Here is a 15,102-nt window from a genome sequence, read left to right on the forward strand (position 1 = left end):
TTTCCACATAAACAACTATAAATTTACCCCCCCCCCCCGCCCAAGTCCCCCATATTCCAGGATCTTGGATTTACTTTATAAACTGTGTTGCTTGTGAAGTAACTTTACTAGTGTTTTTTTACCCCCTTCAAATTAATAGTTTTACACCAGGTCTTCTGCTGTTCATTTGTGTGTGTGGGTTCCATAGCCACTCACATCTGATTATTTTGGAGTTGCACGCAAGTAGGGTTATGGATTTAATTGGACCATACTTAGACCGTTTTCCTTATGGTTAAGAAATTATGATGGAGGATTCTATGGTTAAAAGAATCCTCTACCACTTGGACACTTGGGCAGTGTTTAGTCATTAGCAGTTGCTGTTTAGTTATTAGAGAGAGAGATGAGCCAAAGCAGCTCTGAAACGACAGTAGCAGCACCATTTTAGTAACTTGGTTTGGTGTGCTTGCTTCAAAACCGAGATTATGTTTCGCTTTGGGCAAGCGAGAAGCAAGGACTGACTTACCTCAGAGCAAGGCTATGGCTTGTGGGCCAAACTACGCTCACTTTTTTGTACAGCCTGTGAAGCAAATTATATTTTTAAGTGGTTGCAAAAAAGAGAATATTTTGTAACATGAAAATTTCTTATATGAAATTCACATTTCAGTGTCCACAAGTAAGGTTTGTGGGAACAGAGCCACCACATTTATTTCCCTCTTGTCTGTGAGCGCTTGCAGTCTGCAACAGCAGAGTACTAGCTGCTGCTTTGTGACCTGCAAGTTTAAAATATTTACTGTTTGGTCCTTTACAGAAAAGAGTTTTCCCAGAGAAAAATTTCAGCTTCCTTAATCAGAACATTCTTAATTACAGGTTGCAAGGCAGATAGATTGACTTCTTGGGGAAAAACTAGTTATATCACTTTTCTGTATTGGCAGACTTGGGGCTTTAAAAGCAAATGACAACAGGAACTTGGGATCTAATCTTTTCTCTGTATTGCATCTAGTACTTAAAGTGAATGAAAATATTATAGACCTGTTGAAACTTGAAAGGACCCTTACGTCCCACCAACTAGGTTCCTGGAAATAACAGTCATTCAGTAGCATATATATATATATAATTTCAGAGAGGAAGGGAGAGGGAGAGAGATAGAAACATTAATGATGAGAAAGAATTATTGATTGGCTGCCTTCTGCATGCCCCCCATAGGGGATCAGGCCCGCAACCCCAGCATGTGCCCTTGACCAGAATCGAACCTGGGACCCTTAGTCTGCAGGCTGACGGTCTATCCATGGAGCCAAACCAGCTAGGGCTCGATAGCTTCTTAATTGATGGAGTGAAAAGAGAATTATTATAGAACTCCCCAGAGCCAAAGTCAAGAGAATTTCTCCAGATGACATGCTGTATGGTTTTTTACAAGCACAGATAACATTCAATATCTGCAATTATTAAGGTGTAACCTAAAATTGCAAGTATGTGTATGTTTGACATACTTTATGTTTTCACCTTTATATAAGCTCAGAACTGTGCTATGCAAGTGATGATGGATTCAAGATAGAATTGGTATGATTTGGGGTTTTTTCCTAAATGGAAAAATACTTGGACATCACAGCCAGAGGTCAGAGGTTGTGCTAAAGGACAGATTCGGAAACCTAGCTCTCCATTTACCGGTGGAGGTGGACTGAAGTCAGGCACAAGGTAATGCTCAGGGCAGTCACCAGCTAGCCAGAGCGACGCTGGCAGACCCCTGTCCTCTGTGCTGACTTCGAGAGCCTGGAGGCCTTTGCAGCTGAACACCAAAGAGATTTTGAAAAGAGGTTATTTCCTTCCCAGTAACCTGTGCTGAAACCCTAAACAAGTGTTTGCTTCGGTTTCCTGGAACACTGGGATTTCTCTCCTGTTGCATATACCAAGGGCCATAAAGGGCATATAAAATGCCCTAGGAGACCTGCAAAGCCAACTCTGTGTAGACACTGCCCCAAAAACACTAGCTGAAGGTTGTGAGTTAAACAAGGATGGCAACTTCCAGCAAAAGACTGTTCTTTAGACCCAGAAGTTTTGTTCACATCTGAGGATTATAAAATACTAACAGTGACTATCTGAAATGAATAATTGACAATTATTTATGAAAGCAAAGCTGAAGCAACTTAATCTAATCGGTGTAAATTGTTCCCCTGAATGAATGTGTGGGTGCCTTGGGTTGGTTTGTAGCATTAGTAGAAAAATAATGAATGTTTGACTGTTTATGCCTCTGCTGTGTTTATTTATTTTATTATGGTTTTATTGATTTTACAGAGAGGAAGAGAGAGAGAGAGTGAGAGAGAGAGAAACATCAATGTGAGAGAAAAACACTTATCAGTTGTCCCCTGTACACACCCCACCAGGGGAATGAACTCGAAACCTGGGCATGTACTTTGAAGGGGAATCGAACCAGTGACGCTTGGTGCACGGGACAACGCCCAACCAACTGAGCCACACCGGCCAAGGGCTGCCTGTGCTGTGTTTAGATGCACAAAGGTGTCAATGATGAAATGTGTGCACTGGTTTATATTGCAAAAATGTAGAGTGTGATTTTTGAGTCCTTAACTGTCAAGGTCAATGTCACTGGACTTGATCTGGCTATCCTTGTAGTAGAAAAGATTTTGAGTTCAAGGACCCCATCAGTGGAGCCTTCCTGATGGTTTTTAGTGGCTTTGAATACCTCAGGTCTTTGGTTACTTACTGCTTTGAGAATGGCTACATGCCCAGACCAATGACTGTGATTTGAGGCATCCCCTTGAACTTCAGTTCTCCTCTGACCGGATTTTTCGGGCCTTGGACAGGAAAGGGAAGGAAATCTAGTTGCTGCCTTCTGTTGTGTACCAGGCACTTTACGTGCATTATCCCCTCTAATCCTCCTGACAACTCTGGGAGGTAGGTGTCACACCCCTACTTTACAGACTTGCTCAAGAGCACAGTTGCGCAGATGGTGGAGTTGGGTGCTGCGCCCTGGTCTGTTCCATGATGCCCCGCCTGGGAAACCTGGGAAACAGGCTGCCTTCTCAATAGGAAATGGCCTGACTTCTGTGGCCCTCTGGGTGGATGGGGAAGTTATGCAGAAATACCAGCTGCAGTGTTTGCAGTTTGTTAAACAGGGTGGGACAACTGCTCTGGGTGCTGGCCTACATCCGGTGTAATGTCGGGAAAAATTCTTACCTGTGGTGTCTTTTTTCTGTCACCGACCAATTCTCCAGTTCTCTGACATCAACGGGACGTCCTGCAGGTGAGCCCTGTTCTGACATTAGTGACTGGAGCTCGCGTCCCCTCACAGATTGCCCTCACCTTGGGTGCTGCCCACCGTCACGGTCCACTCAAGTACAAATTCTGGGGTCCCCCAGGTTAGGTAATTTGCTAGAAAGACTCCCATGGAGTTTAAGGAAAAACTTTACTTATGTTTACTGGTTTATGAAAAGGGTACAACTCAGGAACAGCCAAACAGGAGACAGCAGGGCTGGGGTGGGCTGGGAGGGCAGAGTCCACGCCCGCTCCCTGCACACCACCCTCCCAGCTCACCAGTGTGTTTGTTCAGCAGCACAAGTTCCCAAACCCTGTTGTTGGGACGTTAGTGGAAGTTTCATAATTAGGTGTGATTTAAGTCATTGGCCTTTGGTGATTGAACTCAGTCTCTAGCCCCTGCCCCTTCCTGGAGGTTGGGGGCTGGGCTGAAAGTTCCACACTCCATCTCATTAGCTTTCAGAAGTTGCTCTTAGCACTCAAGAGTTTTAGGGGCTCTGCCTGGAACTGGGGATAAAGACTAAGTACTTATTTTTTATTATACCACATTACCAAAAATCAGGAAGTTGTTTTTTAAAAAGAATTTTCTAGTTCTAATGTGCTCAAATCCTTTATATTTCGGAATAAAAGACCATTATATTATACAGCTCATGTTTGACCAGTTGAGGAACTCCAAAAAATAATTTCAGAAAAATTTTTAACTATCCCTTAGTCTGATAAGCAAATATAGTTTTATAGGAAAATTGCATTTCTACACTTTGAAGGAGTGATTCAGCAGGCAGTACTTCATTATTTTGATTTTTACTGTCAATACATCCAGAACTATGTCATGTACCTGATTTGGCTGTTCATTGTTTGGCTAATTGTTAGAGTCTTTGAAGTCTTGTTGCAAGTAGGGAGGACACTGCTAGTTGCTGTCATTTTTGAAGACGTTATGTTTAGTTATCACATCCCACCCACTTTATACTCGGCATCAGCAGATGACCACCTAGCATAACTCTGGGTTGATTAGAGTTTGTTATTTGGTAAAAGATTTACTTACTTATTTAGACTGAAGAAAGTTGGAGTGAGCTTTAAAGGAAGATGCCAAGACGAGGCTTTTTCAGATACTGTGGGTGTCTCCAGATGGGGAGTCCAGCCTGGCACACGGTCCTTCCGGTGTTGAAAGTTAACAGGCATAATCTTTGTTCTGATCTGCGCACCTTTGTCTTTGTGGTCTTTGAGGAGCACACATTCAAAGGACTCACCGGCTTGAAAGTGCACAGGAATCTGCAGACAGGTCACCACGTGCTGCGAGCTCATTACAGCTTTTCATTGAAGCTGGGTTGTCTCAGGCGGAAGTCCAGGGGGACTGCCAAAGGTTGCAGGGGCTCCCACCATGATTTCTCTCTAGTCAGCATCTCGCCTTAGGGACAAGGGGCCACTCATTGAAGCCTGGCCACGATCATAACCCCATTACTTGTCTCTTTTGGTTTCTGATTCCCCCGCTGGAGCATAAGTTCCCGAGACCACTGTTAAGCTTAGGTAGTTAGGAAACGCTACTGGAAAGTCAGAACGATGACATTTTCTGTGGAAACCCATGTAGGGATTGTAAGCAGTGGGGATTCTGCCTCCTCGGGACATGTGGCAATGCCTGGGACATTTTGGCTGTCACAAGGAGGGCTGCTGCTAAACACCCTGCAGTGCCAGGGCGGCCTGGTGGCAAGGGTTATCCGGCCCAGATGCCGGGAGTGTTGAGTTGAGAAACCCTGTCCTGTAATAACTTAGTTGCTGTGTAGATGAGACTACTTCTTCTCTAAGCTCATCCAGTCCAATTTAATTAGGCCGAATAGTCCTGCTTTTCTTCTCTGAAAGTGAGTCTCAAGCAGACAAACTGGGTGGAGGTGAAGGGAAGCTTCTGTGAAAGAAACTCCTTATAAAGCATGCACCTTGACCAGGAACGTGAGCCAGTGGGAGCTGCTCAGGCCCAGCTGCCCCACACAGAAGCCAGGAGGTGGAGAGTGAAATGTGAAGTGCTTGGCTGGGTGCCTGGTACAAGGTAGCTGCCCAGCCAGTGTCCTTTGCTTGCTCATGGTAACACAGTTTTCCACTCCTTACAGACCTGGGTTTAAGCAAGGCCTTGCAAAACCCTTGGAGCTTTAGGAGTCGACAGAAGCCCAGTGACAGCTGCTGGTCTTTAGGTTCCCTCCAGGATTTTTCTAGAAAGTCCACTTTCTATCTGTTGGACTGCCTGTGATTTTGAACAGTAATTCATGTGATGGATATTTATGATTCATCTGTATCTGTGCCAGGCACTGAAGTCATTCATTGTCCCGATTTTATGAAACTTTCTGTCTACCTGGGATGGTTGACACTGAGCATGCAAGTACATAGTTTTTTGTTTCAGTGGTCATGTTACTGAGGAGAGGGTGTTAGAATGGGGTTCCCAACCTAGTATAGAAGTTCAAAGGAAACGTAGTTGAAGAAATATTTAGGCATGAGTCGAATTAACCAGGTGAAGTGGGAGGGAGTAGGGGTTGTGAAAAATGTAGGGACCAGAGCAGATGCCCTGTGAGACAGCAGGGAAAGGAGCCTCCCAGGTGTTAACGGGGTGATAGGGACTGTCCTGAGGGGAGGCTGTGGCAGAATGGACTTATCATGTAGAGCTTCCTAAGCCAGATTGAGCTTTTTGGATTTTATCCCAAGACTTCTGGGAAGTGACATCATCAGATTTGAATTAAAATTTTGCATTTTTAAAGAAGTTTGCTTGATCGCTTCAAATTTCAAAATACTTTTAATTTCTGGAAATAAAAATCTAGATGTCTATATGTGTATTTTTTAAAGAATATATTTTATTGATTTTTTACAGAGAGGAAGGGAGAGGGATAGGGCGTTAGAAACATCGATGAGAGAGAAGCATCGATGAGAGAGAAACATCAATCAGCTGCCTCCTGCACACCCCCTCCTGGGGATGTGCCCGCAACCAAGGTACATGCCCTTGACCGGAATCAAACCTGGGACCCTTCAGTCCACAGGCTGACGCTCTATCCACTGAGCCAAACCAGTTAGGGCTATATGTGTATTTTTAATAACAGCTTTATTGAGATATACTTCATATACCATAAGATCCATCCTTTTAAAAAATACAATTATGTGCTTTTTAGTGCTGTACATTCACGATATTGTGCAGCCATCACCACTCTCTAATGTCAGAATATTTCCATCACTCCAAAAAGAAGCCCCCTGCCCATTAGCAGGCACTCCCCACGGCCCCTCCCCCAGCCCTTGGCACTCACAATCTATTTTCTTTTTAATCTTTGTTGTTGAAAGTATTACATTTATCCCCTTTGACTAGTTCTAGCCCACTTCAGGCTTTCACCACCCTATTGTATGTCCATGGGTTATGCGTATATGCATACAAGTTCTTAGGTTTATCCCTTTCCCCCATGCTCCTACCCCTGCCTTCCCTCTGAGATTCAACAGCCTGTTCCATGCTTCTATGTCTCTGGATCTATTTTGTTCATGAGTTTATTTTGTTCATTAGATTCCACATATGAGTGAGATCATGTGATACAATCTACTTTCTGTCTTGGGATTTGCCTATTCCTGATAATTCCAGTATATGAAATCATATAACTTTTGTGACTGGATTATTGTGACTGGATTATTTTACTTAGCGTAATGTTTTCGAAGTTCATCCATGTTGTATGAATTGGTATTTCCTTTCATGTTATGGTTGAATTATATATCTATAATAATAAAAGGCTAATATGTAAATGGTCATCATGCCCTCACGCTGTAACGACTGATCAGCAGGAGGTGCTGGAGCACCTCTTGGGCCCTCCCCCTGGCCCCTGAGCAGCGGCTCTTGAGGCACAGATGGGAGGCGGGGTGCCTCCTCGTGAGGCTGGTGCGGATGGGCAGTTGGGGGTGACCAGGCCAGCAGGGGAGGGCAGTTGGGGCAACCAGGCCTGCAGGGGAGGGCAGTTGGGGGCGACCAGGCTGGCAGGGAGAGGCGGTTGGGGGTGATCAAACAGGCAGGGGAGCTGTTAGGGGCATCAGGCAAGCAGGCAGGTGAGTGGTTAGGAGCCAGCGGTCCTGGATTGAGAGAGGGATATCTGTGGGATTGGGCCTAAACCGGCAATCGGACATCCCCCGAGGGGTCCTGGATTGGAGAGGGTGCAGACCGGGCTGAGGGACCCCCCCTCCAGGCCTCTAGTATATATATATATATGTTCTTGTATGGATGAATCACAACTTGTGGATCATTAATTGGTGAGTGTGAGAATGCTGCAAAGGGTCTGGAGCAGGGGTCCTCAAACTACGGCCTGCGGGCCACATGCAAATACAAATATTGTATTTGTTCCCGTTTTGTTTTTTTTACTTCAAAATAAGATATGTGCAGTGTGCATAGGAATTTGTTCATAGTTTTTTTTTAAACTATAGTCCGGCCCTCCAACGGTCTGAGGGACAGTGAACTTGCCCCCTGTTTAAAAAGTTTGAGGACCCCTGGTCTGGAGGACAAGCACTTCAACCCTCATCTTTAAAGAGAGAGCTTTACTCCTTCTGCAGCACATTTTGTTCAGTAAGCAGTTTCTTTTCTGAAAGATGCATGTAGCAGTAAAGGTTTAACCATATGTGCTCATGTTGATGAATTGAGAACTGTTAAAAGGAGTTTTCCTTTTGGCATTTGCAGTTAATAGTGCTACGTCTTGCTTAGTTCTGGAAGTCAGAGTCTATTGTTCTAGTTTTCCATTTATAAGTGGATGCAAGGAATGGTTATCTTAGTCCTACAGTTTTATCTGAAGGATTTCTTGTCCACATTAATAGAATGTACCTGATTGCCTATTACCAAGGAGATGGCTTTCATCTTGATTAGTCATTTCAGAGAACAATCTAATCTAATAAAAGAGAAACATGCAAATTGACCTCACCTTCACTACAACCAAGCCAAGCCCACCAGCCAATCAGAGCGACTATATGCAAATTAACCCAACCAAGTTGGTGGCTGGCAGCCACGGAGCTGGAGCAAGCAGGAGGCTTGGTTGCGCCTGTGATGGAAGAAGCCAAGCTTCCCGCCTGCCCTGGCTGGCTGTTGCCTCCGCTCAAGGCAACAAAGTTGCAATTATAGAAGATAAATAAATCCCAGATACCTGCTTCCAGCCAGCCTCCACTGGGAGCTTGGGTGGCTTGGGGCCATGGCCAGCCTGCAAACTGCCATCAGCCCTCACCCAGGATGGCCACACCCTCATGGGGTAAGGGTCCCTGCTGGGGGGCTTGGCCAGCCTGCAAAGAGCCATCAGCCACTCACCCAGCCTACCATGAAGGGGCTGTGGCCAGCCTGCAAACAGCCATCAGCCCTTCACCTAGGCTGGCCAGGCACCCCAGCGGGGACCCCTACCATGAAGGGGCTGTGGCCAGCCTGCAAACAGCCATCAGCCCTTCACCTAGGCTGGCCAGGCACCCCAGCGGGGACCCCTACCATGAAGGGGCTGTGGCCAGCCTGCAAACAGCCATCAGCCCCTCACCCAGGCTGGCCAAGCACCCCAGCGGGACCCCCACCCTGATCTGGGACACCCTTCAGGGCGAATCAGCTGGCCCCCACCCATGCACCAGGCCTCTATCCTATATAATAAAAGGGTAATATGCAAATTGACCCTAACAGCAGAACCACTGAGAATGACTGGTCACTATGACACACACTGACCACCAGGGGGCAGACGCTCAATGCAGGAGCTGCCCCCTGGTGGTCAGTGTGCTCCCACAGGGGGAGGTCTGCTCAGCCACAAGCCAGGCTGATGGCTGCCAGTACAGTGGTGGTGGTGGGAGCCTCTCCCGCCTCCTCAGCAGTGCTACGGATGTCTGACTGCAGCTTAGGCCTGCCCCCTGCTGGCAAGTGGACATCCCCCAAGGGCTCCCGGGCTGCCAGAGGGATGTCTGACTGCCAGCTTAGGCCCGGTCCCCCAGGGAGCGGGCCTAAGCCAGCAGGTGGTCATCCCCTGAGGGGTCCCAGACTGTGAGAGGGCACAGGGTGGGCTGAGGGACCGCCCCCCAAGTGCACAAATTTTTGTGCACTGGGCCTCTAGTCTATACTAATAAAAGGGTAATATGCTAATTAGACCGGACATCTTCCGGACAACCTTCTGGACATCCTTCTGGACAGAGCCATGGTGGCAGGGCCAAGGCAGAGGCAGTTAGGGGCGATCAGGCCGGCAGGGGAGAGCAGTTAGGGGCGATTGGGCTGGTAGGGGAGGGCAGTTAGGGGCGACCAGGCTGGCAGGGGAGGGCAGTTAGGGGTGACCAGGCAGGCAGGGGAACAGTTAGGGGCATCAGGCAGGCAGGCAGAGTGGTTAGGTATGATCAGGCAGGCAGGCAGGTGAGCAGTTAGGAGACAGCAGTCCTGGATTGCGAGAGGGATGTCCGATTGCTGGTTTAGGCCCGAGTCGGACATCCCCCGAGGGGTCCCGGATTGGAGAGGGTGCAGGCTGGGCTGAAGGGACCCCCTCCCACCCCACCCGTGCACAAATTCTGTGCACTGGGCCTCTAGTAAATAAATAAATGTCAGAGTGGCATTAGTGTTACAGAGTTCAGAATGTGCATCAGGAGGCCATGAGGATAAAAGAAAAACAGTTTATGACCTGCACTGGGCATCCCTTAAGGCACAGTGAATATTAAGAACTAGTTAGTGATTAAGGATGAACATTTTAGACCAAGGAAAAAAGTGAATATAAGTAGCTTCAGAGCTTGTCATATAGAGTGGTAAAAACAAAACTCATCTTCAAGTGCAAGCAGTCTTGATAACAGTGTTTAAATGGTAAATTAACACAAATCAGTCAATAGTTGGAAAGATTTGGGTTATCCAGGTCAGGGTGCAGGATTTGTAAAAAGATTAGGTAGTCTTTGAAACTTTTGTGCCTATTTGCTTATTTGTATTGGTTTATAACTACCCAAGAGTTCATTCAATATTTAGCAAGATTAGGATAACTATAAAATTGGTCCACCAACTGTGCAAGCAGTTATGGAACATCTACAGCTGGTAAATAGTCATATTTGTTAGGGGAAATACATTATTTTTGGCTCCTTATTGGGAAACAATGGATTATCTTTTTTAGTACATAATGGATTAATAGTAATGGGTTGTGTCATTGTACTTAATGGGCTTACTGTTATTTATCAGGCCATTAGAGGAATCTCATTGCTATTATTATTCAGAATTCTGTGTTTCTAGTCCTAGACTGAGGTTTTGTCTGCATTACCTTATTTAATCCCCTCAGTACGAGGACAGATACTAGTAACATTTCTAGTCTGCAGATGAATGAATAGAGGCTCAGAGACTAAGTGAGTTGTCTGAGATCATACAAAAATGGCAGAGCCAGCCATGGCCAGTGTTGGTTGGGCATTGTCCTGTGGTTGGGCATTGTCCCATCCCAGTCAGAGGCTCGATCCCTGGTAAGGGGCATGTAGGAGGCAGCAGGCAATCAATGTTTTGCTCTCACATTGATGTTTCTCTCTCCCTCCCTCTCTCACTTTCCCTTCTCTCCCTTGAAATCAATTAAAAAAAAAAAAAAAGAATGGCAGAGCCTGTCTGTTCCCCCTTCTCTGGTTCACGAATGCTAAATGCAAATGGAAACACTTATTGTGGAAGATTAAATTTCAGACACAGTTAAAATTCTTGAATTTTGTTCTGAAAAGTATATTCCTGGAAATCTGATTCTTAGCACGTGATTACTTTGTCTTCTTATTGATCACAGTGTGGCCTTGAGTAAGTTCATAATCTTTCTCAAGCACATCTTGCCCTGTCTGTAAGAATGTCTTATGATCTGGTAAAGCACACTCAATATTTTAGTGGAGTGTATGTAGCCCACAGGAAGAAAAGGCAGCATAATCTGGTCTCTAGAGGGTTAAATGTTGCTGCTTATTCTGCCATTGATTTGTTGGTGGTTTTGAGTTAAATGAGTTAAATCATTGCTTCAGGTGACTGCTCTCTTACCTGAGAACAAGGCTCACAGAGCTGGTTATGGCTTCTGCGCTGCATCCCAGTGCAGGAGAGGCCAGCAGAGTTTTCCCTAATCTCAGAGTCCAGAGGGTACAGTTGTGTGTTTTCATTTTCTTCTTCTTCTTTTTTTTTTTTAGTGGTACGAGTGCAACAGAGAGAAATTATGCGAATCACTCCAGGCTGTGTTTGTTCAGAGTTACCTCGATCAAGGAACACAGATCTTCTTAAACAACAGCATTGAGAAATCGGGCTGGCTGTTTATCCAACTGTACCACTCCTTTGTGTCATCTGTTTTTAGTCTGTTTATGTCTAGAACATCTATCAATGGGTAAGTGAATCTTGGATGTTTTTTCTTTACCCTTATGTTTAAAAAAAAGAAAAAGAAAAGGAAAAGAGATCTTGTTCAGGTTGTTGACCACCTCGGCAGTGAGTCAAAATCCTTGGCACTAGATCCAGTGTCTCAGCCTTGTTTTTCAAGTTCACCACAACTTGATAGACAGCCTCATTTGTCTTCGTCTGCGTTTCTCCACTGGGAAGTACTGAGGGCAGTGGTTCCCAACTTTGATGTCCACAGGAATCACCTGGGATCTGGTTAAAATGCAAAATTGGAGTCAGTAGGTCTTGGGTGGGGCCTGAGATTCTGCATTTCTAATGGGTGATGTTGTTGCTGCTGATGAAGCGGGGGTAGCATAATACTTGACCCTAACCCCTTGCCATGGAAGGGCTGAGGAGTCAGATCTTGGCCTTAAGCACATGTCCCAGGAGCAAGTTTTTGGGGTCATCTGATTCACCCCAACCCATGGGTGATGGCTTCTTTCAAGTGAACGGTCCTGTATCTGTTCTTACATAACGTCTAGGCTCAGCAGACTTTTGTAAACTTATTATGGAATTCTCTATTCCTAGAGTGGTTCTCTCATTTAAATTTATGGAAAAAGCTTAGGAATGTTTTTTATCCTTTCTTGGCCACATTTTCAAACACCCCAACGCCCAAGAATCCAGAACGCCAAGGAGAAAAGCCTGTGGGACCATTTAAAGCCACTGTTTTTTATGGTTGTTTTTTCCCCACTGAGGTTTGGAGCCAGCTTCTACTGAGTGTCTGCATCTCCAGTCTATCATCTGGTCCTTAAATATGTTTTTAGGCACCTTGAGTCATTTCTCAAGATTTCTTACTTGGTTTTCTTCATTGCTTATGTGCAATTGGCTAAGTTTGCTTCAGCAAACAGTTGTTATTTTTGTATTGGTAGTTGAATTTCTACGATGCGGTCTGACATTTTGTTTCTCAAATTGGCTTCATTGAATTTCTGTTCTATTCCATTTTTCATTGAAAAGCAGATAAGTCACTATAGCAGTGATTTTTAACCTTTTTGGGGCCCTGTACCTCTTTGAAAGCTATAAAAGGTAGGAATCCTCTTTTCATTGTCCTTAAATTCAACATTTTGCATGTAATTTGGGGAAACTTAAAACTCTGAGCTACTTCCCCCTACCTCTACCCCATTGGACTCTGCTTAAAATTCCCTGCATGTGGAACTTCACGGTTTGGTCAAAGTGAGGGAGTGCAGTTAATAAATCCTTTTTGGCTTCCCTTATTTACAGCTCTTAGCCTTTTTAACCCTCATCCCCTCCCTACTCAAAACAAAAACCACTCTTGCCCTGTGTCCTTATTCTCAGCTGAAAGCTTACTTTTAGTCCCTTGGTACTTCCATCCGTTGTAGTGCTAGATTGTTCCTGTGAGTGGGTATCTCTCTCAGAAACAATTACTATGGCACCTTCTTGAATTAAGATGAGATGCTTATCAGCCTTCCTTTGTAATGGAAAGGGAAGGCCAGGTAAGGAGAAACTTGGTGGCTGTGTTGGTGTTGATTTTATAAGGAAGATGTTTATAAGGAGGCACACCTCCTCTGCAGATTCTGGAGTCTAGAGGGGACTTAGATTGTGACCAGAGAACCTAGGATGCTTATTCAACACTTAAAAAAAAAATCACATGGACATCACTAACTTTGGGGATTAAAGGCAAATTAGAGAGCCAAACCTCTCCATGGCATGTATTTGCTGGAAACCTGGGTTGAGCTAGGTCAGTGTCTTGACATTTTAAGTGGGATAATTCTTCATTGTGTGGGACTGTCCCACACATTGCAGGAAGTCTGGTCTTGTCCACTCCCTTCTCCCAATGACCCTTGGAGGGCAAAGTTTGTCTTGGTTGAGAAACACTGGGCTCAATGAATTTTGATTTCTTTTTCACAGTTTTGATCTTTTTGTGGAGCCTCAGTTGGTCATGATCTTTGGAAGTACGGCAGTGCTTCTCTCTCTGGTGCCTTTTTTTAGATGTAGACCAGTGAGGTGACCTCCTGAGCTCTGACCTCAGATGACCTCAAGCTCTAGAATTTTATGATTATCTGTTAAGGTTTGCTGCATCCTAAGGAGATGGAACCATGTTGTTTTATAACTGGAAACATTTAAGCCAAAGAACTATTTTGCAATTGACTTTTAGTCCTTTGCAAATCAGCACTACCCCTGGCCACATGTAGCCCCAGCCCTGCTGCCGCGACCTCAGCAACCTCCTTTCTCTGACAGGTTCCTGAGTGAAACCTTGTGTAGCTATTTCAATTCCTTTTCTCAGGTTTGCTTTTTGCAGCCTGTTTTCCCACTAGAACATGTGAACAATTGACGATTAAAAACAACTTGTCTTAGATAAAATGGCGGCAGAGTAAGTGGATGCTACACAGACATGCTCCCAAGACTGAACTGGAATTACAACTAAAATAAAAAAGAAAACATCCTGAATAATCAACTGAAGACTAGCTGGAGAGAACCCTGATAATCAAGGTGGGAATGTGGAGACCACATAGAGGCTGGTAGGAAGGGCGGAGGCGTGAAAGGGCTGGACCGGCTTCCACAGACAGCAGCTGAAGCTTTGGAAAGGTACCTCAGCTGTGGGGGGTTTGCCACTGAGAGCTTTGGGATCTAATCCCCAAGCTGGGACCCCCAGCAGAGAGCTCCAGAACTGAGAAAGGTGCTCACATCACATCTGGCTGTGAAAAGTAGCAGGGTTGCTATCTGCCAGGAAAGATGACTGGAAATGCAGGCACCCTCTTAAAGGACCTACACACAAAATTCCGTGTGCAAACACTCACCGTGTGCTCTGGCAGAGAGAGGGCAGACTGGACTGTAGCTGTGTGAGCAGAAACCAGGGTTGGGGGCTTTGGGATTAGAAGGCAGACACCCTGGTTTCCTGGGCTGAGTCATTCTCTCACGCTGTGGAGGTTATCTTTCTCAGGCAGACATTTGCTATCCAGGCGGTTTTGCTTGGAAAGACAGTTGACCAACCCTATTGGAAAGCACCTTGCCCCACGGTGTGGAGTTTCTGAGACCCATTAAGAGACTGAGAATAACAATTAACCTCCAGGTAGAAGCAATTTTCCCACCCTGTTGGAAAAACTCTTGTCACATGTGTGGACGATGGCCTTAGGGGTACTCAAGACTGAATCCAATCAGTTTGCAGGCAGAGGCGATCTCTGGAGGATTTGAGTCTTTGTCTGATCTAATTAGTCAGAAACAGCATTTGACACTATCCTGCACTAAAGATTGAGAGGCATGGCAGATCTACCTAATACATAGTCACAAACCCAAACAGGCAGCCAAAATGAGGAGACAAAACAACAACCCCCAAATGAGAGAACAGAGAATTCTTCAGAAGAAGAGATAAATGAAATGGAGATAAGAAATTTATCTATATACTACTAGAGTTTAGATAATGATGGTAAAGATGCTCAACAGTATGAGAAAAGATATCCTATCTAATAATAGACAAACATGGTAATTAACCATACCTCCGCTACGCTTCCCATTGGCTAATCAGGGTGATATGCAAATTAACTGCCAAC

The 15,102-nt window shown here is 45.2% G+C and overlaps 1 protein-coding gene across 3 annotated transcripts in view; it reads left to right on the plus strand.

The window, feature by feature from the left end:
- Window positions 1–15,102, plus strand: part of METTL9 (methyltransferase like 9) — a 49,676-nt gene that overhangs the window by 6,587 nt on the left and 27,987 nt on the right. For all 3 annotated transcript variants that reach the window (XM_005873361.2, XM_014545424.1, XM_014545425.1), the window contains exon 2: window positions 11,359–11,549. In XM_005873361.2, coding sequence (XP_005873423.1) covers window positions 11,359–11,549 — 191 coding nt within the window. The remainder of the gene's footprint in view (window positions 1–11,358; window positions 11,550–15,102) is intronic.

This window comes from Myotis brandtii, unplaced genomic scaffold, assembly GCF_000412655.1.
Source record: "Myotis brandtii unplaced genomic scaffold, ASM41265v1 scaffold407, whole genome shotgun sequence".
Lineage (NCBI taxonomy): Eukaryota > Metazoa > Chordata > Mammalia > Chiroptera > Vespertilionidae > Myotis > Myotis brandtii.